This window comes from Stegodyphus dumicola, chromosome 8, assembly GCF_044657685.1.
Source record: "Stegodyphus dumicola isolate Sdum_Otavi_A_Nest chromosome 8, ASM4465768v1".
Classification (NCBI taxonomy): Eukaryota; Metazoa; Arthropoda; class Arachnida; order Araneae; family Eresidae; genus Stegodyphus; species Stegodyphus dumicola.
The window spans coordinates 123959521-123986727 of record NC_140775.1 but is presented as its reverse complement, the minus strand read 5'-3'; the positions used below and the strand labels follow the sequence as shown (position 1 = coordinate 123986727).

Genomic DNA, 27207 nt, shown 5'->3' with positions numbered 1-27207 from the left:
AGCGCAAGGAACACAAATGCATTTCATGTACCGGTATGGGTTTCCATTCTCCTCTAACTTTCAGTTTTCTTTTCCCAACAGCATTACCCGATTGCTCAGCATAATGATTAGTCTCTTTTACAATTATATCCACTATTTCATTATTTATAAAATGCTCATAATATTGTAAAAATGTAATTGTTTGAAATAAAATAGTAACTTTAGGTAACAATTTGAACTGAAATGTAGAGGACAAATATCTGGGACATCAGACATAATTTGGTTCCTTGGTGCCCTGGGAGAAGTTGTGTGGGATTGTCACTATCTTCAGAATCAAAAGCATCTCAAAAAAAAAAAAAAAAAAAAAAAAAAAGATGCCTTCTGAATCACTTCCTAATTCTTCAAGACATAAATCCTCGTTTACTTGAAGTACTCATTTTACAAACATTAAACAAGAAAAAGCGATGAATACTGAAACTGCATCCTTTCAAAATATAACGGAAAAAATATCCTGAATCTACATGCTACCGTTATCTAATCAACTTGCAAGTATTGCGCTGCCATCCACCAGCCGTCTGTGCGAATAGAACTGATATGGGCACAACAAAATTTGTTCTAATTGGTTGCCCGTATGAGAGACGAGTGCAACAAGTAAGGCGTTAAAAAACAACCAAAATTAATCATCCACTTTAAAAACTAGTGTCCGTAACAACAGACAGTGTACTTGCCATGATTGGTTCTGCTATTAGTTTTACGGTATTGTGTAAAAATGATGCTGACTTTCGAAATTGCTTTTAATTGCCACTGTATCAAACATACATCAGCAAGCATTATGTACAAAAATTTTATGTTATGAACACATGATGAAAATTATTTAAAAATTGTACATTCTATTTGTGCAAGATCATTTCAGAGTAGATTGATGTTGAATATGGAACTTTAATGTTACATCTTGAAATTAGATGACTTAGTAAAAGTTTAAGAATGTGTTTGAGAACTTCTTCAGAAATCACAGATAAGCGGCACTTGGTGCAGTTTTTTCTGCCATCCTTGAATCGCGAAAAATCATAAAATCTTTGGAATATTTTGACGTCAAGAGGGGGGAGGGGTGTCTCTGGTGGGCGAAAATCGCAAAGTGTAGCATTTGTGTTGAGAATGTAAACCATACACATAAATTACACTCATTATTATTAAACATGAAAATGAGTAACACATCAGAAAAATGTATAACTATAAATCTTATTCAAATATTTAAAGATACAAATTTAATTAACTTTTACTCTTTTTTGTGAAAACATAAAGAAACTTTTGCTCACGCTTTGGCTAATGGTTTAGATTTTTTACAGATAAACCCAACTTTTAATTCACAAAATCTCCTATATAAAGAAATCAGTGAAATATGACATAGAAATATAGCAGAATAATGCTTGTTTAATATTTTATATTAACTTATTAGCATTTCAAAGTCTGATTATCATTTAAATCCAAATATATGAGGGGGTTAAAAAACTACTTTTATTATACAGGGTGTCTTTTAGCAGCCTAAGAGTAAAACTGTTGCACACTGGTAGTTCGCCTTGGAGTCAAGCCCCGGCTAACAGGCTTCCCTCTCCTTAAGCAAATAGCCCAAGAGTGCTTTTCTTATTCTACATAATCTTATCGGTCTTAATCTACATAATTACTTATCGGTCTTATTCTACATAATCTTCGCGGTCATGTCCATGACCGCGAACAAATACTTTTTACTTTTTGAAAAACATAAAACCTTGAAAAAAAGTATGTGGAAAAGTTTGTTTTAGGATATCAAAAAATGGTAAAACTCGTGAAATTGCTAAAATTATAGGAGGAAGACATAAATCCAGAAAATAATTGGAAAATATAGAAAAGATCAATTGGTTGAAAACAAAAGTGAAAGAAAAGAAATTCTGAACACAGCTGTAAAAAGAAAAACACTGAAGGGAACGAAGCTGGGTCCTAAAAGTGTCACTACACTTGCTGTACAAATATCTCCAGCCACTTATAGATGTATTTATGGCCAAATCATCCAACATGTCATCAGAAGAGGTGATTATAACAATACAGCAGTAAGAAACAATGACAAATTTTCAAAATTTAGAAAAAGTGTTTAGAAATTGCTAAAATCACATGAAGTAAAAGCACAAATTTTTTAGAGAAGGGTAACTTTCAGCAATGAAAGCAAATTCAGAGTATTTAGTAGTGATGGTCATCACACTGCTTGCAGAAAGCCAAATACTGCTTCATCCTAATAATAATGACAAAGCATATGGGAATAGAATAATACTCTTATATACGCCATCAGATATATGGCATCACCAAATGCGGCGATATGTGTTCTGTGCTGGTTTCTGGTGTGATGTTGTTTGTATGGAAAACCCTTTTGACAATGGAACTTTATTTTGCTGGAGTGGTTGGTTGGCCAACCACTCCAGCAAAATAAAGGCATTGCAAGACATGGTAGCGAAATTTCAGTTGCGTATTTCGCATAGTGTTGTGCAAGCTAAATTTAGTATTAAAAGGGGCATCTTTGGAATATGGTAACAGGTAGTTTAGCGACATTTTGGTAAGGTGATAAAGGTTACTAGCTACGACTTTAGCATATGAGAAGTACACAGTTCGAATCACAGATTATTTTGTCTCAGAGAAATGAGAGATCATGAGATATGTAATGTGACATTTTCCAGAAATTTCCAATTGTGATTTTAGCTAATAAGCAACTTAGAAACAATTTCGCTGCTAAAGTGCAGAATCGCTCGCTTCACTTTGTTTTAGCTAGGACTTTAGCAGTGTACATGGATAAAGTCAAGAGCGTGCGCAATGTCACTTTTGTGCAATTCTGGGATGTTTTTTTAAGTGAAAATAGGTCGACGTGTACATGGATATCGTGTATGTGCAATTCTTTAAAATGCGGCAAGCAGTGGGCGATTCTGCACTTTCTCCCAATTTCGCACCTAATCTTTGTCATGATTAAGCCCTTTTGTTCCATAAAAGTTCTAGCATAAGTAAAATTCGGTTAGCAGATTATTGGGAAAAAAATGTTGAGTTAAAAAAAAAAAAAGAAAAAACCCTTTACTTTGTGAAAACAAAATAGCGTCCAAACAAAAACTAGCAGGTTGCTGTAGCAGGGTTGGTCGCCAAAAAATCGCCAAGTTACCATAATCCAAAGATTCACCTTAAAAGGTAGGATGTTGGAACCGTTAACGAGTCTTTTGTTCCCGGGTGTGTTTATGCGGATTTTATTGAAATATATGCTCGACTCTGTATGCTCTGTCTCAGAAGATAGGGTGGAAGTATAAAGCGGTGGAAATTGACGAGTTTTGCTGATGTTTGAAATTTATATTTCTGCTGTTTGAAGAAGCATTCACAATGGTAAGTGCATTTTATTTCATTGTTGTTCTTATTTTGTAGAACGTTATGTTCATTGATTTTTTGCTAGGAACTTGGATACAACTCTGATATACGCCCTAATTTCACCAAATGTGGCGATATGTGTTCTGCGCTGGTTTTTGGCACGATTGCGTGTTGTATGGCAACCTTGTTGACGTTGAAAGATCTTTCGCTGGAGGTCATTGGTTTGCGTCATGCTCTGTGTCTGAGAAGCTAGGGGGGAAAGATAAAATGGTGGAAGTTGTTGAATTGAAGTTCGGCAAAAGGAAATATCGTCGTGGCCATCCTGTTGAGGGGCAGTGGGCATTTGGAGGTGTGGAAAGAGGGTCTGGGAGATTATTTTTAGTGGCTGTGGCATGATAGAAGTAGGGATTTGTGATTATTTGTTATTTTATTTATTTGTGAACCATAGTATGAATTTTCTCGATAGTTTGTCTGGCTGTCATATAAATACGATAGTGATTATGTGGCGGCATGTTAAAGGCGGTATGAAATTTATATTTCTGCTATTCGAAAACGCATTAATTCATGGTAAGTGCATTTTATTTTATCCTTGTTCTTATTTTGTAGAATGTTATGTTCATTGGTTCTTTAGTATGAATTTCTGTCGTTAATGTTGTTTTTTTAAATTGTTTGAAATTTATTTTGTTGTTTAGTGTCTAGACTGTGCAATTCGTAGATGTTTTTTAAAGTTGAAACAGAATGCTGTGTACATGGTATTATTTGAAATTTATTGTTGTTATGTTAATTTATTAATGTGAGGTGTGCGTAGTTCGTAGATTCGTTTGTTGCCTAGATTGTGCCACACGTAGATTTTTTTTTAAGTTAAAACATATCGCTGTGTACATGGACTCTTGTCAAATAATTTTGGTTAGAAACTTTACGGTTTTGCTATCTAAATTTTTTGTTTTTGTTTCGGATTTTTAGCTTAAATTGTGTGTTCAAAAGGTGGTTTTTGCATTCGCGAAAACGTGTTTTTGGAGACATTTTAGGCTAAAACTTCGAAATGTAGACAAAACATTTAGATAGCAATATGGCAGCGTGGAGTGTTTGGCGACTTGAGGGCGCATGTCAGAGTAGTTCCGGAACTTGTCATTATTGTTGTTTTTAATTATATGCAATTTTAGTTTATTTTGTTGATTTGTGTGCAATTGTGGAATCCGCTGATTTTTTTTTGTACATGGTATTCTTAGAAATTTATTGTTGTTATGTTAGTTTATTTTAGTGAGGTGTGCATAATTCCTAGATTCCTATATGCATAGATTATGCAATTCTTTTTTTTTTTTTTTTTTTTTTTAAAGTTAAAACAGATCATTGTGCACATGGATTCTTGTTAAATATTTTTGGTTAGAAACTTTACGTTTTTGCTATTTAATTTTTTTGTTTTGGATTTTTAGCATAAATTGTGTGTTAAAAATGTGGTTTCTGCACATGCGAAAACCACATTTTTGGCTTGAAGTTCGAAATGTAGATAAAAAATTTAGATAATAATATGGCGCTGCCAACCGAAAGAGTGCATAAGAGTAGTTCCGGGCATAGATGTAATGTAGTTTGGGATTGTACAGGCACAAACAGAATTGAGATGCTTATTTTCATTAATGGTATGAGCCAAATTACTTATTTACACTCATAAAGAATCTGGCTCTAGTTTAGAATTGGGTGCCCCTTCGATAAGCGACAATTTTAAAAAAATTTTGGCGATGAAATCTCACTTCTGGTTACCATGATAGTTTTAACTTTGTTTTAGCTTCCTGATTTTATTTAAATAAAAATAGATCAATGTGTACATGGACAAATTTAAGGCAGCACAATGCCTAGTTTGTGCAATTCTAGGATGTTTTTTTAAGTGAAAACAGATCGATATGTACATGGACACAGAGTTTGTGCAATTCTTCGATTTCTTATTTGGGTTTTGCGTAGCAGCCATCTTGAAATTTTGCCTTTCTGGCGCTGATCTTGGCGTCAAAAAAGAATTGCCAAGAAAGGGCTCCCAATTGTAAACTTTTACCAAGAATCTAAAGCAAAGTGCTATTAAGTTAGGCTTGACAAGAAACTTCATAATTCCCAAAGATATGACAAGTGATGTGCAAAACGTTACGTCTTTATCACATTTAACAACTATAGAACTACTTCTTCCCAGAACTAAGACATCAATATCATTAAAAATCTCTAGTCCACCTTGTGTTTTGGCGTTTCTTTTTTGACACCAAGATCGGCGCCAGGAAGACACAATTTCAAGATGGCCGCTACACAAAACCAAAATAAGAAGTCAAAGAATTGCATAAACTCTGTGTGCATGTACACATTGATCTGGTTTCACTACAAAAAAACATCCCACAATTGCACAAACTAGGCATTGCGCACTGCTTTAAATTTGTCCATGTACACATCAATCTATTTTTATTTAAAAAAAATCAGGAGGTTAAACAAAGTTAAACTATCATGGTAACCAGAAATGAGATTTCATCGCCAAAATTTTACGAAAATTATTGTTGATCGAAGGGGCGCCCAATTCTACACTAGAGCCGTAACTTTTTCCTATGATTTATTTTGTGAAGATATGGGAACAAATTTTGAGGGTTTTCATCCGCAGAGAACCCGTTGGCGCCGTTGCATTTTTACTCGCCAAGCTCGCTGTTCATTGACGATGAGCCGATCCGTAAACATGATATTTTGTAAACGTGATTTTTAGTGCATGTAAATTCAAATTAGCAGACAAAACAATATATTAAGCATATGGTAGTAAAAATTCACAGATAATAAGCATGTAGATGTAAAACTAACCGGTTAAACGTGATATACGAAAATAAATGTGTATTAAATTCAAGTTAGCACAGAAAAGAATATATTAAGCATAAGACAATATATAAGGATTTATAACGGAAATAAAAATTTATTTAAAAATATAAATTAGTATTAATATACTGCAATTAACCGGTTAAGCGTGATATACGAAAAAAATTTGTCATAAATTCCAGTTAACACAGAAAACAATATATTCCTTACACCAGCAGTGGTTTGCTAATTTTGATGACCATGGTGATGCATGGAACTATTCTGACATCTTAGATAATCAATATTTTTTATTTCAATTTAATCATCTATTTATGTCACACCTGCCATCCTCTGAAAGGTTATTGTTAGAAAAGCATTAACAATATGTTATGTTGTTAAAATTTTACTCCAAAAAAATTGATTTAGTCTCATAATTTTAGATGACAATAACCAATAATCAAAATAAAAGCATTACTTATTTAAAATGAATAATTAATTATTTAAAATGCGCATGTACATTTTTGCGGCCTACGGACACAAATTATTTTAGAGGTTGGAAACCTCATGGTTCTTAGAGCTGTTAATAATTAAGAACACAACGTGAACAGCCGTGTTACAAATTAGCATTCGCACCTCCTTTCATCCCGAACCGAGAACCGGCATCTATCTACGAAAATATTTCTATCTATTCGTTGTTAAAAATTCAGAAAAAATAATAATAAATAAGAGAAGAATAATATAAATCTACAAATGCGAACAACGACAGTGATAATTGAACAAAATGAAGGCAAGACAAGCGAATAGGATAAATCCGCTGGGTTACCAGGTTTGAACTATTATCGCCAAAGTTGGCGATGTTTACATTTACCGGGTTCTCTGCAAAAGTGCTTCCAATTTTGAGACCAAGCACAAAGATCAGAAAAATGTATATAATTCAACTATAAATTTAACCTTAATGAAAATAGTGGTCACACACATTTTAAGTGAAATTAATCCTGTGTAATGTAAAGACTATCATTTGTAAAATGTTCTGTAAGAAGAATGGGACAAAATAGCTTCAAATACAACTAAAAACCAAGTTGAACCTGTATTTCACCGTATGGAAGCAATAACATGCCAACAGGCATACAGCAAAATACTGATCATATTATGCAACATATATTTATTTAAAGTAATAAAATACTGATCATATATTTATTTAAAGCAAGTTTCTGTATCCTCAATTTTTTTTTTTTTTTGGCCAAAAAATCGCTAATGCTTAGTTCAAATCCTACATGTAGTTTTATTTTCTTCCAGTTTTCTGTATTATTGTCAGAAATGAAACTATTCATGAAGATCTTTATACTCATCAGCAATTACTTACTTGCTTTGGAAATTACATTTATAAAAATAGTTCAGTTGATTCTCAATTCAAGAATCCGTCAGGCGAAAGGTTAAGCATGCTTTGGAACAACACTTTTTTATTCAGTTCATTATAAGACCATTATTAAATGAAATTGTACACATTAGGGAACAGATTGCTCTCAACTACAAACAAAAGATGTAAAAGATTACTGTCTGCTGCAGATATAAAAAATAAAGAACACTTTCTTACACAAGAAAAAGAGAACAACTAGTACATACCCTTGGAGATACGAATTTTCCCCTGAATCCAGCTTGCCGCATATTACCACGAGCTCTTCCAAAACCTCTCTCAGTTCCACGAGCACCGCGTCTGCGTTGCATTCTGCCACCTCTATTTTGAAAAGCATTAAATTTTCCCCGGTTGCTTTTAATTAATTCATCTAAAGACATATCTACATCCATTTTTCCAGCCATTTTGATACAATTTGTAGAATTCCACAGTTCAAATTCACCAATTGCATTAAATCTCAAGCCTGCACCAAAGAAGCAATGATGCCAAATATATGTGCAAATTGTTCATGAATACATATCATGAATATTATTCGGTTTCACAAAAAAGGTTTTTTTCTTACTTATTCAATATATTTTCGTGCACTATGCTGCTGAAATTGATCAGTATAGACAAAAAGTAAAAAAAATTAGAAACCATTCTTCACAAAGACCCTTCATTAATTCTCATTTTGTGTTTATTAAATATTTTGAAATTTATTTTTATAGAATTTCATTCTTTTTGGGTCTTTGTGTAGAGTGGGTTTTCATTTTTTGTCTTACTTTACTTACTTTTTTTTATTTTACTGTTTATTTTTAGTCCTTTTTCACTTATAATATATATATATATATATTTACCAACTTGCAGATAAAAGGGAAAAAAAGCTGAAATCAAAAGTTATTTTCATTATTAAAGTTATTTCAAATTAGTATATCCTTAACATTTTACATTAAAAGCCATTCTTCAGCTCTTTCTTTCTATAATGAAAAAAGACACAAGTTATTCAAAAATTTCAATTTCCGTCTCTTTATTCCTGTTTTTGAATATTAATATTTTCAGATATTACGCACGAAAAAAAAATTGAAAAATATACATTCCGCTATTCCTAAGCCTTATTATTTATTTTGAAAAATGTGGTAAGATTTGGGTTGGCAACAGACAGAACGTATAATTTTCGTAAGAAAGAAGTGGAAACTCTCGTTGTTTAACTGGCGGGAAATATTTATTATTTTTATATTTAATTCAGGTATTTATTTTTCTTATTTTGTATCATTTATGTATTACTTAATTAGTTCTTAAGTTATAATCCTGAAGAAGGTGGTGGAGAAACATGGTTGTAAAGTGTGAAGGGAAATTTCCTTTCAGGCTTAAGGATCTGATTCCTCTCATTTTTTTGTATTGTATTGAAATAATTAATGGGAATGTTTTATGTGTAATTTTGTACATTTCAGTGTAATCATAAAAGTAATTGTAACTTTTTTATTGAATCTAACTGAAAAAACTTTGAAACTGGGACTTTTCGAATTCGAATTCAGTCTCTTTCGAATTACGTCTCTGATAAATTTCTTATGAAAACTGTAGTTTAAATTTCATTGCGAATATTTCTAATATTGTATCTGATCATTTTCTGATTTGTTAGTGTAAGTAGCATTAGCTGAATCCCTCTGTTAAACAATGTAGGCCCACCAGCGGCCGAGCGGTAAAGTCACTGAACACTGGTAGTTCGGTCCGAGGTTCGAATCCCGCGAACGGGCTGGCTGCACGGGCGTTTTCGATATTTTCCCCATGTGTAACGTGTATAGGAGCCAGTTTCCTTTAAAAAGTCCTCCACAAAGGCATCCATCCCCTCGGGCAGATAGCCCTAGTGTGTTTTGCCATAATTAAATAAACCAAACTTGTTAAACAATTTAAGTGTTGGACAGTGCTTGATTGGGTACTTTTCCGTTTCGCCGGCGCAAATTTCGCCAAGCAGACTTTATTGGCGACAACTTGATCTTTACATTATGGTAACTTGGCGATTTTTTCGCGAAAATTTGGCAACCAACTCTCCTACAGCAACCCTCTATTTTTTTTTCCCCGCCGCCATTTTGTCTTCACGAAGTAAAGACATGTTTCTTTTCTTCTTATCTACTGAACACTTCTTCCAACAATCTACTAGCCGAATTACACTTATGCTAGAAATTTTATCAAACAAAACTGCTTAATCATGACAAATATTCACTGCAAAATTGGGAAAAAGTGCACAATACCATACTCCTTACGCGTTTTTCAAAATAACACATACACATAAACCATGTACACGCCGACTTATTTTTACTTAAAAAAACATCCCAGAATTGGGAAGCACTTCCGCAGAGGATCCGTTAAATGTAAACATCGCCAAAATTGGCGATAACAGTTCAAAGTTGGTAACCCGGCGAATTCGGTGGTCGTAGGTAGCAACCTGATTCTTCAAACGCTTAGACAACGAATCTGTTCTCGTATGTTTTGTGCGTGCTCCGTTTTGCCGCTGGCTGGTGGTGCATCACTACCGGATGAGCAGGTGAAATTGCGGCGGAGGGGGGGGGCTTATTGATAATTGGTAACACGCCTGTTTAGAGTAGTATGACTGTGTTCTTAATAATTAAAAGACTAAACACTCAGAACCATAGGGTACCCGAGTCCTAAAACATGATTAACGTGGGCCGCAATAATATAAGGTTTTAAATAATTAACTAAAGTTTTTATTTTTATTACTCTTATTTTTATCTAAAATAATAGGAATTACATCACTTTTCATGCTTAAAAATTTGACATATTTTTAATGTATCTTAGCAATTACCTTTCAGAAGATGTTTATATATGATAGATGATTAGAAAGAAATAAAGAAGTAATAATGAATTAAAAAAAGTATTATTGGTTCTCTGAGATGAGATTTAAAAAAAATTTGTTTTTTTTAAGATTTTTTATTGGTCATCAAAGTTAGTAAACCACTGCTTTGAGTAATTAATCAAAGTTTGACTTTTGAAAGATAACAAAATGTATAATGTTCTTATAGTTTTATTTACAATGCTACTCTAAAGGATTTGAATATTATTGAAGATTCTTGGCAATGTCCAGTTTATTGTGAAAAAGGCAGTTGTTTCAAAATAAAATATTTTAAGCTATCAGCAAGTAAATTCAAAAAATAACTTTGAAAATTGCTTGCATAAAATGGATATTTGAAATGTATTATTCTGTAATGAATCCATTAATCTATTATATGTACAGTAGCACTTAACATATGAAACACAATTTTGGGAATATTGACAAGCAAAGCACTTAATGAAAAAGACACTTTTAAATGTACTAAAATATTAGTATCTGTATGAACAACAGAGAATATATGTAATGAATAATACCATGACCAAATACCTATATAAACAAAACAAAATTAAGTATTCTTATCCTCGACACTTGAAAAAGTAATCCTGCTGTGCAATATTTAGTGAATTTCTGATTGCATGATATTGCAAGCATTTTGTTAGATTTTTCGTACTAGTGCTTAAGACCATTGAATACTGGTAGTTTGATCTGTGTTCATATCATGGTTAAAGGGCTGGCTGCATGGTTGATTTTTCTAGTTTTCCTCATATGTAATGCAAATATAAGCCAGTTTCCCTTAGAATGTTCATAAAGGCATCCTTCTTCAGGTCAACAGCTGGTATGCTTTGCCATATTCGAATAACCTAAACTTTCCTTCAGATTATACATTGAAAGGTTATATCTGTAGTAAGCAGGACAATGATCATTCAGCTTCTATCCATGTGGAAGGAGTATATTTAAAACATGTCAGAACCATGGGATTCATAACAAAATCGACCATTAATCTTGAACATTTTATCTAGTGTGCCGTTTTTCTTACGTTATGGGTTTCACTAACAAGATATTCATACTTTTGTTCAAGTTCACAAACAGTTCAGCAATACAGTTGCTAGATACTGGTAGTTTGACCCTAGTTTGAATCTTCAGTACTCAGTATCTTGGGCCATCACACTGTCATGGCCCCTAAAGCTATTACTGCTTGGCATAATATAAGCAAAGCATTTACGACTCATTTATGATACAACATTCTGAGAAGTGTTTCATCTGCCTTTCTCATACACCTGAATGCATCATTCAAAAGAAAATGATGTTGCTGCGTTTAATTTCATCAGGCCTGATGAAAGGTCTAGAATGCTGCAAGTGCTGGTTTTTTCTCACATCTGTTTTAAGGAGAAATAATTTCAGCGATATCCTGGAACTAGAATTATCCTAGTTTACATATGAATTTGTCAACAGCATATGCTATTTCCTAAAAATCAATGAAAATATTGCTTTTTTCATTCTCATTTTGGATATTCTAAAATGCAGTAATGTATACAGCATTGATTTACGTCCATTTTAAGGTAAATTTGTTGATCATTTCTTATAAGTTTCCAAACATCTTTTTAGAGATGGACTTTCTTCTTTCCAAAGTGAAATGTGTGTCAATACAATTTATTTCAAATGACTATGGCATGACATCTAGTCTTCAATTTGGCATTCATGTTTGTTTCATTATTTTACGGAGACATTGCTATTTATTTTTAAGTGTTTTTAATGTGTTATTGAAAATATTTGTAATATACACATTTACAAAACTTTGCACTGACCAGTGATATAAAGTTAGTCTTCAGTTAAAAGACTTGTTTAGGATTGTGTAAAGTTTAACAATTACTTTGTTTATATAAGTTGAATAGGAGACTGTTGTTTTATGATTTTTTTTGTAATGTTGGATAGTTTCCACAGGCTTTGGGAATTTTCTTCATTTGATTATCTCTATGTAGTTGAATAGAAAAATATTTTGAAATTATCAAAATAAATAAGTTATCTATTTTGGAGATTAATTTTGATAACCAGCATTTTGTAACAGCATCATGTTCTTAGCATATGCTAAGAATATCGTCAAAAGAAAAGAGTCAACCAACGTGTGCAGATCTGTGATAAATTTTACTACTTTTTGTTATTCCCATGTATATGTAGTTATATAATGATTTGAACAACTGTAATTTTGGAACACTGAGAAACAACTGCTTCAAGTGATTGTTAGACTGTAACTAAATTACTTCAAGTTGCAAATGTGGTCTCACGGCTTCATAGTTTATATTGCAAGGCATGCTGAAAATTTCTAGTTACATTTGAATTGCATTGAAATCTGTGTTTAAACTCAAAATCAGACTCAAAATGCAGGTTTCTTTTTCAGGCTATCTTCATAACTATTGCATTTTGACATTTAAATTGTTCATATGACAAAGAAATGTGAAAAATGCTAAGTTGAAAACCATGCTGTATCAATATAAATTAAATCCTGTGACTAATCACTTACTAGTCCTGTGAAAATTTGCAAATATGACTCTGATTTTTTGTGATTGCTTTCTAAATTAATTGATGCTATATATTTTAAAATTTCACACTTTACAGAACAATGTTTCTCATTGAAGAATGGCACAATTTCGTTAATCAGTTGCCAAACTTTCTCGAAAACACATCTTGCACTAAGCCATCTTACTTTTGTTTTGTGTAATACAGCACATGCAAGTATTCAGATTTTAAGGGCTTAAGTAAATCTCGTAATTCCCTGTGGGTACATCAACAAGATTGAATACTATTCCCAAGCCTCATGGTTACATCAAGCACAGGTTTAATGTTCAATGGAAATTTAAACAGACCACTTGAAAATAGTTAAAATTTCCACATTCAAAAAAAAAAAAAAAAAAAAAAAAAGATTACCTTTCTTCATTTTGTTACATTATCAGTAATTCTCGCTTTCTGGGGAATTTTCAGTGGGAGATTTAAATCTTGTTATACTTATCTGTGTTCATGATGTAACAAAGTCGATGAGCACAGTATACATGTCGATGAAGTGAGATAACAGATATCTATGTGAACTCATGTTATGCGCAAATCACGTGATATTCCTTTACGTTTTATTTATACAAATACAGTATACATTGTATAGCCAAAACAAAAATGAATATATATTTACAATATACATTATGTATTGCATAGTAAAATCCTAAATATATTTTGATAATTTGCTGAATAGAATATCTATATACATAGAAGCTTTAAACCGGTAGTTGTTCACTGGCCATAGTTTGTCCATCCTTGAACTCAACTTTCGGATTTGATAGAGTGAGATTGTGACTACATTTTCAGTAACTTATTTGATAAAATGATGATTTGAAAATTCAAAATAGATTTAAAATCAGAAGATGAATTTAAAAGAAATACTGTGCCTAAATATATTATTAATAATAATTAATGAGCCCACCAGCGGCCGAGCAGTAAAAGCTGCTGAACACTGGTAGTTCGATCCTGGGTTCAAGTCCCGGCGAACGGGCTGGCTGCATGCGCGTTTCCGTGATTTCCCCATGTGTAACATGGATACGAGCCAGTTTCCCTTAAAAAGATCTCTACAGGGCATCCCTCCCTTTCCGTAGAGTGCCTAAGGGCGGAGCACGTAATAAGAAAAAAATAAAAATAATTAATAACAAAAAAATTAAGTAATCATATAATAAATATATGCAATATCACACTTACATGATAATTTATACAAAACTATTCCTACATGATTTTTCAATGAAATTTTTTTCTTATTCACTGATCACTCAGCATAGCTCTCCTATAACAATAACCGAAATCAGGTTAGGGTTTGAGGGTTAGTTAAGGAATATTTTGAGTTTAAAATTGCTGGTGGCATGTATCTGTTTGGTTTGGTGTGTTTTAATTATGTCAAAGCATGCAAAAAATATCTGCGTAAGAGAAGGTGTGCCTTTGAGGAGAACTTTATAAGGGATTTTTGGCTTTGCATTCCTGTAACATATTGAAGCACCGTGAAAACACCCATGCAATTAGCTGTCTTTTTTTAGATTAGGACCTAAATCAAACTACCAGAATTCAGTCACAGAACATCAGTTGGAAAGTAATGAATCATAGTATGCTTGTTAGAGTTACATGCAAAAAAGTTAAATTCTGCCCTTACTGTTTCTGAGGTTAGCATGATTGTTAATAAAAATAGTGGATATGTTAGTTTTTATTTTATGACACATGCACACATAAGCACACACTTATTTATGCATACATAAGTAAGTCAGAGCAGAATATAATTTATTCCTATACAAAATTTATTTTTTACCTAGTCAAACAGTTGCAATAGTTTATATTTCAATGAAAACATTGTTTATTTCATTTATGTGATGAGAATTTATTTTCACTCATACTTTGGAAAGCATTTTGAAATTATGTAATGAAGGTACAAGTAGTAAAAGTGCCTTTTTGTTTCTCTTGTGTTTTGACAATTTCCCAAGAAACTACACTGTTAAAAACAGGAATATTTTCTAATTTTATATTCTTAAAGCATATTTAAAGAAAGATATGAATTTCACTAAGTTATTTTTCAACAAATTGATAACTTTGCCATGAAAGACTCATTATTTGCTGTGATCTGAAAATATGATCTGGTTCTGTTTTAAATGGAGAAGACATGTATGTATCACCAAAATAGCTAATGAACAGTCAATTACGATTAACGCATTTCGCGGAAATTCGTTAACAGGCTGTTTTTCATTACAAACAGGAAATGGCATACTGCAAGCCAGAGGGAATATGGAGTTAGGGGATCTATGGGAACATAATATCCAGTCCTTTCATTGCTATTAACGATTTTCAGTTTACGGTTTGTATTACGGTTAATCTTTTTAAATATCTTGTAACGTAACTGTACACCGCTAAACTCATGGCCGATTAGCCGTTGACGAGCTTGGCGAGTAAATACGCTTCGCCGCCAACGGATCCTCTGCCGAAGCGCCAACGGATCCTCTCCGGAAGAAAACCCCAGAATTGCGCAAAAATGGCATTGCGCACACTCTTCACTATATCCATGTACACTGCTTTTTTCTCATAAATTAGAAAAATTTCACGAAAATACATGACAATTTTCTCAATCTTTAAACCCGGTAAAAAGAACATATATGAAATTACCTGATCGCGAAAAAGTATTTGCCCTTTACAGATATGAACATTTCCACATATAAAATAAATAAAATATCCAAAAACTTTTACCTCTAAATCATCTATTACATTATACACGTCACCAACGAATTCATACCGCAAGTATTACAAGTACTTAGTATCAAATATTTAAATTATTTCCATGCACATTTATTTCAACTTAAACGTATACCAAATTCCTACAAACATAAAATTCACAAAATAACTATCATTTCATTAAAATATAATTAAATTCAAAAACACTACTTAAAATATAAATGAGCACATACATTAAATTAATAAAAATTACCTTACAATCCTAATTACCTTAAACTAAATCATTGCTAATAACAATTTTCCCAATAATACCAAATTCCTTTCCACCTTACATTTAGAACAATGCATAAAAATAATATCCTCAAATAATTAAAAATACTAACTTACCTAATCTTCTTCAGAATCTTGATTACGTGGCGGATACACTTTTCTAATTCATTCAATAAAATTATTGAAAGATGTTTTGTGCGAATTTTTCCTCCATACTTCCTCCGCTAAATAAAAAGCAAACTTCTCTTTATCACAATGCCTAAATACCCATTTCGAATTCACTTTACTTAGGGCCATGAGATCCAAAAATTACACAACACTGTTTCACACAACACAGAATAAAGCTAAATACAAAATTTCCACATTTTTTCCCGATTTCCCCCCTTTTCCGATTAAAGAACCGTAATTCGTCCATTAATATCACATGACATATCCCATGATCTCTCATTTCCCTCACGCAAAATAATGCGTAATCGGAACTGAGTACTGCTCACATTATTACCAAAGTCCCAGGTAGTAATCTTTATCGCCTCCAAAATGTCGCCAAACTACCAGTTACCATATTGTAAAGATCAACCAAAATATTAAACAAATTTTAGTTCTAAGAATTCTTTTTTTTTTTGAAGGCATAAACATTTTAGTATCGCTTAAAACTTTATAAAAATACAATAAATTTGTAAAAAGACATTAATTTAATAATTTACTATGCTTTCATGGTTCAACATCCTAATTCGCCGGTTCATATCATGTGACTCCAAGCGATCTCATCTCACATAAACTACTCTACAAAAATCTAATGCTCTCAGTAATTATCTGCATTAATTTCAAGTTAAATATTAATTTGGAACACAAGTTTAAATGCAAGAAATATTTCAATGCGTACGAATAACTTACTCAGAAATTATGTAAAACTGCAGGGTTTAATCCTAGTATCCCGTGCATACGGGATTTGGCTGCTTTTGGCGACTTTATGATGAGCAGTAAAAATGCGACATATACGATGAGTAGTAAACGGGTCATTCAAAGAATATATATTGTTATATATAGTATGTAGTGTATATAAACTAGTTATATATAGTTCAAAGAATGTATTATAGTTATATATAGTATATAGACATTCTTTGGATCATTTTTGGTGTTGGCGATAATTTTCAAAATCGCGCCAAGGCTGCACCGTATACTACTAAGATTTTACCAACTGCAGTGCTTTACTTCACTAATGCATTCTCATTAGAATGGATGAATTTAACCCTTGACTTTCCTTTTCTATATTTTCGGCTTCGGGTAAGCGCTGTAATTGCATCCTAATTGACTTAATTACCGAAAATGTCCTTAGACATAAAACTGAACTATCTGATAAAAATTCTATCTAATTATATGCCAGTATTGAAAGAAACAATCAATCTGATAAGAAAAAGCTGCAACTTGTTTTGAAAATAAGGCGTAAAAGGTTACCAATGAGAATATTCCGTTTGACATCGGTTGTACCATTATTGGCGACTTTATCGGAAAAGTACCCTTGATTGTTACTTACCTGTTTTCTGTGAATAAATCCATGGGGGTTTTTTCCACAAAGGATCCGTTGTTGCCGATGCGTATTTATTCGCCAAGCTCACCAACGGCTAATCGGCCATGGTTTTAGCGGTGTGTAGTCAAAGAATATGTAATGTTAGAGACATTCTTTGGTATAGTTAAGTTTCAAGATATTTATCATATGGAAGCCATGATTTTAGCTGTGTACAAGTCAAGTTATAAGATATTTAGCATATAGAAGTAAAATGAATAGGTTGATAATGACATTTAGCGGTGTATATAGTTAACCCGGAAGGACGCAGGATGAATTATTTAACACGAGAACGCGCATCGCAATTAAATGACATACAAATGCAACATATTATTACAATTCAGTAAAATAATGCATTCTGTATTAATTGAAACATTTATTATATAAAATAACTTAAAAATAATGTTAATTTTAAATTAACAAATAAAAGTACTTACATTTTCTTCAGATGACTAGGAATCATTGATTTCTATGAGAAATTTGTGTTTTTTTATTTTTAAATGCAATTATAATCCAAATCACGCAGAATTATTACATGGATAATAAGTTATATAATTAATTTTGAATCTAATAAATCAATTAGGCTCAAGAAAAATTAGATATTTTGTAGTTTATACATGAAGCTTCTATTTCAGTGTTCTTGACATATTTTTTTTTACACTTCACACATACAGTTTTTGATTTTCTGTCTTTTTTTTCTTGAGCACATATAACATCTCCGGTAACATAATTTTCTTTTCTTTGTTTGCGAATCTTCAAGAGAATCTTCTATTATATTCCTACTGTTTCTGTTATGATTTCGAATGAGGATCTAAACATGCAAAGGCCAAATCAGACGTGCCTCCTATGCCTGAACTTCTCTGGTGGAGTTTTAGTAGATGAAAGCAAGATCCTTGATTTTATGCCGGCAATATTTAATGGCGAAAATAATATGCCTATCAGTTTGATATTCTGGTCACAGAATAAGTGCTACCCATTTCGTCGACTATATCAACTGCTCCTTTTGTCATGTTATAAAACGTAATTACTTCTTCAAATCTCCCGTGCTTTCATCAATATGGTCATCATTGTGCATAGTTGACAAAAGGTTAACACATTTGTTCTTTTCCATATAAGAAAGTAGCATTATATCCTTTTGAAACCCCAAGAGAGTTTGCTGTTCTCTATTCTTATTCGACACAAATTCACAATTCAATCGACACAAATTCAATCTTATCCTTGCATATTGTTCCCATGTTCAAAGTATAGAAAGATCTAAAATCAACCACAGTAAATATCTTTATACGATATCTTGCAGATTTCTTAGGCATATACTGCCAAAAGGAGCATCGTCCTCGAAAAGGTTCTAGCTTTTCGTCCAAAGTAATGTATTCCCCTACATGATATAATTTCTGACAATTCTCGACAAAATTTTCAAACAAATCTCTTATTGGAGCTAATTTATCACTCTTTCTTCTGTCATTCCGTGTTCCGACATTATCGAATTGTAAGGCATGAAGAATGAAAAGAAAATATATAGTTCATTTGTTTTATGAAAAATATCCAATCTTGTTCCATTAGTCGCCCATAATTCTCTAACATTTACAAGGGAAGATTTGTGCAATCCACCTATGTATGATTCCTAAAAAAAGCAAGAAATTCTTCTTTCTCCATAGGTTCTCCATAGGTTTTGCGTCTCTTTTAAAATTTCCTGAAATATTTCTGAAATATATAGCATCTCACAATAATTGTGTCATCAATATTTGCTTCTATGCATCGATGGCTGAAGTTACATCTTTAGATATATGTGTATTGCTAGGCAATTTTTTTATGATACTATTATGGGAATCTTGAATTTGAAAGTGTTCTTTCTTCCATTCTGTTGTTTTATCTTTTCCTACAAAATAGTCAGTTTAATCACAAGGAATGTCTTCTGTAGAGTCACACTCTTTTTCTGATTCAGACTGATAATCACTAAATATATTGTAAAGTATTTTTCAGTAATTGACAAAATAACAGATGATCTTAATAAAACATAAATTTTATTTTTAGTTTAGGGAGATAGATAATTTGAATAAAATTCTTTAGTGGCAAAATTTTCATACAACTACTAGCTGGTAAAACTTCAGAATTCTCATTTTAAACAATTTCTTATGTTGCTGAGCAACGGTTACATCATACAAATATGGAATTGCCACTTCGATAATATATATATATATATATTTATTTGTTAAATAACAAAATATTACATCTTCATTATCTGAATCTTGTAAGAAGGTCCACCTCTGAAAAGATGTTTGAAAACTTATAAGAAATGATGTTCTGCAAATTTATCTTAAAATGGACCTAATTCAATGCTATATACATTAGTGCAATTTAGAATATCCAAAGTGAGAATGGAAAAAGCAATATTCTCATTTCCATTTATGAAATAACCAATGCTATTGACAAATTAATATGTACCCTATGATAATTCCAGTTTCAGGATATCATTGAAATTATTTCTGCTTATAACAGATGAGGGAAAACCCCCTGATGAACTTAAACATGACAACATCATTTTCTTCTGAATGATGTAGCCATACGTATGAAAAAGGCAGATGAAACACTTCTCAAAATGTTCTATCTGAAATGTGTCGTGAAAAGTTCATGAATTGTTGCCAGACGTTGACAAACCTATTTTTATTCTAAGAAAGATATTTTTAAATCTGTTATAGTGAGAGTCTTTGGAGAGACTGCAGCTGATATATTAGTTTTGACAAAGTAGCTAACATGGTGAAGTGAGATTGTTATTATGCCAAGCAGTAATGACTTTAGGGGGCATGACAGTGTGATGGTCCAAGATACTGAATACTGAAGATTCAAACTTGGGTCAAACTACCAGTATTCAGCAATTGTATTGCTCAACTGCTTGTGAACTTGAACAACAGTATGAATATCTTCTTAGTGAAACCCATGACTTAAGAAAATCGGGAAAATTTATAAAGTTTTCAATATTAAAACATGGTAGATTTCATTATGAATCTCATGATTCTGACATGTTTTAAATACACTCCTGCTACACGGATAGAGGCGGATAGATCATTGTCCTGCTTACAACAGATACATCATGTTAATGTAGAATGTGAAGGAAAGTTTAGGTTATTCGAATATGGCAAAGAATATCGGCTATGGACCTGAAGAAAGATGCCATTTTGAACAACTTTCTAAGGAAAACTGGCTTGTATTTGCATTACATATGAGTAAAACTAGAAAAATCAACCATGCAGCCAGCCCTTTAACCATAATATGAAACCAGATCAAACTACCAGTATTCAATATCAGTTGTAGGAAAAATCTGAAGAAAATGCTTGCAATGTCATGTAATCAGAAATTAACTATGTGTTACATAGCAGGATTACTTTTGCAAGTTTCGAGGTAGAGAATACTATTTTTTTTATATATAGGTATTTGGCCATGGTATTCATTACATATATTCTCTGTCATTCATATGGAATACTAATATTTTTAGTAAAAAGGGTCTTTTTCATTAAGTTCTTTGCTTGTCGATATTCTCAAAATTTTGTTTAATAATTAGTGCTACTGTACATTTAATAGATTCATTACTAAATAATACATTTAAAACATTCATTTTACACTTTTTCAAAGTTGTTTTTTGAATTTATTTGCTGATAGCTTAAAATATATTTTATTTTGAAACAACTGCCCTTTTTCATAATAAATTAGACGATGCCAAGTATCTTCAATAATATTCAAATCCATTATCAAAACTTCAATAATATCAAGTAGCATTGTAAATAAAACTAGAATAAACATTATACATCTTGTTATCTTTCAAGATTCCTTCAAACTTTGATTAATTACTCAAAGCAGTGGTTTACTAACTTTGATGACCCTGGAAATACATAAAAGTATTTTGTCATCTCAGAGAACCATTAATAATTTTTTTTTCATTCTAATCATCTATTGTATATAAACACCTAGCATTCTCTGAAAAGTAATTTTTAAAAATGCATTAAAAATATATCAAATTTTGGTACAACTCTAATATATGCCCTAATTTCACCAAATGTGGTGATATGTGTTCTGTGCTGGTTTTTGGCACGATTGCGTGTTCTATGGCAACCCTGTTGATGTTGAAAAATCTTTCGCTGGAGCTCGTTGGTTCGCCTCTGTGTCTGAGAAGATGGGAGGGAAAGATAAAATGGTAGTTGTTGAATTGAAGTTCGGCGAAAGGAAATATGATTGTGGCTATCCTGTTGAGGGGTAGTGGGTATTTGGAAGTGTGGAAAGAGGGTCTGGGAGAATGGCAGTGCATGATAGAAGTAGGGATTTGTGATTTTATTTATGAACCATAGTATAAATTTTCTGGATAGTGTGTCTGGCTGTCATGTAAATACGATAGTGATTACGTGGCAGCATGTTAAAGGCAGTATGAAATTTATATTTCTGTTATTCGAAAACGCATTAATTCATGGTAAGTGCATTTTATTTTATCCTTGTTCTTATTTTGTAGAATGCTATGTTCATTGGTTCTTTAGTATGAATTTCTGTCGTTATTGTTGTTTTTTTAAAGTGTTTGAAATTTATTTTAGTTTATTTTGTTGTTTAGTGTCTAGACTGTACAATTCGTAGATGTTTTTTAAAGTTGAAACAGAACGCTGTGTACATGGTATTATTTGAAATTTATTGTTGTTATGTTATTTTATTAAAGCGAGCAGTGCGTAGATCGTAGATTCCTTCCTTGCCTAAATTGTGCAATTCGTAGAATTTTTTTAAGTTTAAACAGAATGCTGTGTACATGGTATTCTTTGAAATTTGTTGTTGTTATGTTAATTTATTAAAGCGAGGTGTGTGTAGTTTGTAGATTCGTTCGTTGCCTACATTGTGCAATTCGTAGATGTTTTTTTAAGTTAAAACATGTCGCTCTGTACATGGATTCTTGTCAAGTATTTTTGGTTAGAAACTTTACGTTTTTGCTATCTAAATTTTTTGTTTTTGTTTCGGATTTTTAGCTAAATTGTGTGTTCAAAACGTAGTTTTTGCATGTGTGAAAACCGTGTTTTTGGAGACATTTTAGGCTATAAAAGTTCAAAATGTAGACAAAAAATTTAGATAGTAATATGGCAGCGTGAAGTTTCTCGCCAAAAGTATTTGGCGAGAAATTTGGCGACTTGAGGGCGCATATCAGAGTAGTTCCCAAATTTTTAAGCAAAGAAACTGATTTGGTTGATCTTTACATTATGGTAACTTGGCGATTTTTTGGCGAAAATTTGGCAACCAACTCTCCTACAGCAACCCTCTAGTTTTTTTTTCCCCCCTGCCATTTTGATGTTTTCATGACAAAAGACGTTTCTTTTCTTTTTATCTACTGAACACTTCTTCCAACAATCTACTAGCAAATTACACTTATGCTAGAAATTTTATCAAACAAAACTGCTTAATCATGACAAGTATTCACTGCAAAATTGAGAAAAAGTGCACAATACCATACTCCATACGCGTTTTTCAAAATAACACATACACATAAACCATGTACACGCTGACTTATTTTTACTTAAAAAAACATCCCAGAATTGCACAAAAATGGCATTGCGCACACTCTTCACTATATCCATGTACACTGCTTTTTTCTCATAAATTAGAAAAATTTCATGAAAATACATGACAATTTTCTCAATCTTTAAACCCGGTAAAAAGAACATATATGAAATTACCTGATCGCGAAAAAGTATTTACCCTTTCCAAATATGAACATTTCCACATATAAAATAAATAAAATATCCAAAAACCTTTACCTCTAAATCATCTATTATATTATAAACGTCACCAACGAATTCATACCGCAACCATTACAAATACTTAGTGTCAGATATTTAAATTATTTCCATGTACGTTTACTTCAACTAAAACGTATACCAAATTCCTACAAACATAAAATTCACAAAATAACTATCATTTCATTAAAATATAATTAAATTCAAAAACACTACTTAAAATATAAATGAGCACATACATTAAATTAATAAAAATTACCTTACAATCCTAATTACTTTAAACTAAATCATTGCTAATAACAATTTTCCCAATAATACCAAATTCCTTTCCACCTTACATTTAGAACAATGCATAAAAATAATATCCTCAAATAATTAAAAATACTAACTTACCTAATCTTCTTCAGAATCTTGATTACGTGGCGGGTACACTTTTCTAATTCATTCAATAAAATTATTGAAAGATTTTTTCTGCAAATTTTTCCTCCATACTTCCTCCGCTAAATAAAAAGCAAACTTCTCTTTATCACAATGCCTAAATACCCATTTCGAATTCACTTTAGTTAGGGCCATGGGATCCAAAAATTAAACAACACTGTTTCACTCAACACAGAATAAAGCTAAATACAAAATTTCCACATTTTTTCCGATTTCCCCCCTTTTCCGATTAAAGAACCGTAATTCGTCCATTAATATCACATGACATATCCCATGATCTCTCATTTCCCTCACGCAAAATAATGCGTAATCGGAACTGAGTACTGCTCACATTAATTACCAAAGTCCCAGGTAGTAACCTTTATCGCCTCCAAAATGTCGCAAAACTACCAGTTACCATATTGTAAAGATCAACCACTGATTTAATTCTTATTATTTTTTTAGGTAAAAATAACAGTAATAAAAATAAAACTTAATTATTTAAAACGTATATTATTGCGGCCCACGTTAATCATAATATTTTAGAAGCCGCGTGTTTAAAGTCTTTTAAAATTACGTAAAAACACAGCCATACTATTCTAAAAAGCCGTTTTATATTCACCCCCTCCCCCTCGCGTTACCAACTTTGAAATTTTATCGCCATTTTTGGCGGTGTTTACATTTAACGGATCCTTTGCGGAAGTGCTTCCATTCACGGTATTAAGTTTATTATTTATTGATAGTTCTATATCTGTATTAAAACTAATAGCTCTAGTCCTAGTATAGGGTAAACATAAGATTTGGGCAACATTACGATGCTTCTGGAGTAACGGCATTAAACACCAGGGTGCCTGTGCACAATGCGCTACCCCTTCTTGAACTTGAGTTAAAAGTTACTAATTAAATTCTGAGTGTAAGTTAAAGAGAAGTGTATTATAATTTTTTAAAATTAATATGTTAAGATTTTATAACTCTCAAGTAATTAAGTAATAATGAGCGAATATAAATATAAAATTCCCGAACTGGTGCCAACAATTGCAGATGACCAAGAACCGGTAGTGGTAGAAAAAAGATACCAATACAATACAAGAGATATAAATATTATTCACAGATAATCTACTTGCTAAGACTGCTTGCTAAGAATACACATGGTTCTTTTATTATTTCCCACAACATTAAAATCACAGTTTTAAATTTTGATTACAGGATTAAACAGATTACATTACTTGACATGCAAATCTTTTACAAGATGGTAAAAATACAGTTTTAATCCCTGTATGTGGAACACTCTGGATTTATCGACATGTAAACGAGTCCTTTTTTTTGTTAATAGCAACTTTTGAAATTGCGCCAAGGCTGTACCGTATACTAGAATTATACCAAAATATGCTCCGATTTGACAAATTTGGATTTAATTCATTATGATAAGCAGTATATACAACATTTATGATGATTAAGCGTGTCATTTTGGCCTATCATATATGCCTAAGAGTGAGGAGGTCTTTCTGATGGGAACTGGTTTGAATCCCTGTTACGTATTGGGAATACCATACAAACGATCATGCAACTACCCTTTGCTTGGCTATTATAACTACCAGACTTCAGTTGCTTTACTGTTTGGCTGCTGATATGCATATCAGTTGCAGAGCCCTGAATAATAAAAATGTTCCTCGGTTCTTGTTATGAGTTACATGTAAGAAAGTTCAGTTCCGAGAAGCACGAAAAGCAATTCTTAATAAAAATTAATATGCAAAATGTGTTGGATTTTTTGTGCAGTACATGAACATATACATAAAACTAAAAAAAAAGTCTGAGTAGAATATAATTTATTACTAAAAAAACCTTTTATGTAATCAGATATTTGCAATTAAGTTTCTATTGATTTCATTTATGTTATTTATGGTAATGGATTTTTCAATCATAATTTTGGAAATACTTTGAAATTATGCAATGAAGATATTAATTATAAAAGTGGCTTTTTGATTTTACATTTTCACAATTTCCTTAAAAACTGCACTATTAAAAACAGGAGTATTTTGGAACTTTATAATATTAAAAGATATTCAGACAGATCTGAATTTTACTAATTTTGTCCATTAAATCGATAACTTTGTCAAGAAAAGATTACTTGCCAAGTCAAAATGCAACGGCACCCACAGGTACTTTGCGGAGGAAAACTTTTTTTTAAAATTAATTAATATGTGTTAAGGTAAGATTTTATAACTCGCAAGTAATTAAGTAATAATGAGCAAATTTAAGCAGAAATTTGGCAAACTGCTGCCAACAATTGCACATGACCAAGAACCGGTAATCGTAGAACAAAGATACTAATACAGTGCAAGCAGTACACAAAATACATAACCAGTAATACAAGATATATATATATCACTCGCAGATAATCTGTTTTTAGGATTAAACAGAGTACATTGCTTGACATGAACATTTTTCACAAGATGGGAAAAATATGGTTTTAATCCCAGTATTTTTGGTGTCGTTAACAATTATATATATATATATATATATATATACTTGAATATATATACAGTCAAAAGTTGTTAATTCCGACACCCATAATCCGGAATGATCTATAATCTGGACCTCAAAGCTACAAACTTTCTGCGCATGCGTCGCATTGATGCATGCACATAGGCGTTTATACATGTGTGTAAGACCTATACGGCTGTGAATATGCGCATGCGCGTTTAACGTATAACGGACGGTATAAGCTAAGCTAAAATTATCTAATTCAGTTAATGTTGCAGATTGCGTTGTTCCTTAATCTCCGAATTGGATCTGGCTTATTATTTTTTGCAGACTGTTAGAGCAATTTTATAAAAGTAAGCTTGAACTTTCGATTATGTCAAATAGAATTTCCGATTATATTTACTAATATGTAAAGGATCTACAAAGCGAAAGTGTTGGAGACGGCTGGTGCAGACAGACGATTACATAACGCCTCGGCGAAGGTCGACAGACGGAGCTCCGCATCTGATTGGACTATTTTTTATTATTCTTATTTTTTTCCTTAACTGTGAACTAAGCAGGGAAATTCCCTTTTCACTCAGTTATATGTATGCACTTGATAGAGTAATGTAACGTTTTTCAGCTTTGTGAGATATCCATATTAAATCTTTATATTAATGATACCTGCTGTGGTTATTTAATTTGTAACCTGCAAGTTATATCCCTGAGAGTTGCAGCATAGTAAATTTGGCGTCTGCAACTTTACATTTTTGGATGAAATATGGATGTAAAAGTTTTAAAAGCAAAACGAAAGTTGCTGAGAACAGCGTTTACGGTATGCTGCAACGATATAGCTCAGAAGATCGAAAACAAAAATTTAATAAGTGACGTTTTTAAGTTTATAAGTTAAATAACTTTTTTTTTGTAAATTTTGATACCCTATAGATCATAATTGCTCTTTATTTCATAAATTACGGTTTCATATTTTTTATTTTATAATTTCTGCATGCCATCTTACTAGATTTAAACTGATGATCTATAATCCGGAATCGCCGAAGTCCCGACAAGTCCGGATTAACGACTTTTGACTGTATAC

At 32.0% G+C, this 27207-nt stretch overlaps 2 protein-coding genes across 4 annotated transcripts in view; one reads left to right on the top strand and one right to left on the bottom strand.

Moving 5' to 3' along the window:
• LOC118191391 (aly/REF export factor 2-like) overlaps positions 1-8064 on the bottom strand; it is a 52983-nt gene extending 44919 nt beyond the window's left edge. Inside the window, exon 1 of one of the 2 annotated variants that reach the window (XM_085822360.1) lies at positions 7783-8064. In XM_085822360.1, the coding sequence (XP_085678486.1) occupies positions 7783-7977 (195 nt within the window). In that variant the 5' untranslated portion in view covers positions 7978-8064. The remainder of the gene's footprint in view (positions 1-7782) is intronic. The other variant, XM_035362190.2, reaches the window with a different exon arrangement.
• Positions 8065-8680: 616 nt separating this feature from the next.
• The window catches only part of lwr (ubiquitin conjugating enzyme lesswright), an 85432-nt gene continuing 66905 nt past the window's right edge, over positions 8681-27207 (top strand). The window contains exon 1 of one of the 2 annotated variants that reach the window (XM_085822359.1): positions 8681-8798. The gene's annotated coding sequence lies outside the window, so the exon portion shown is untranslated. The remainder of the gene's footprint in view (positions 8799-27207) is intronic. The other variant, XM_085822358.1, reaches the window with a different exon arrangement.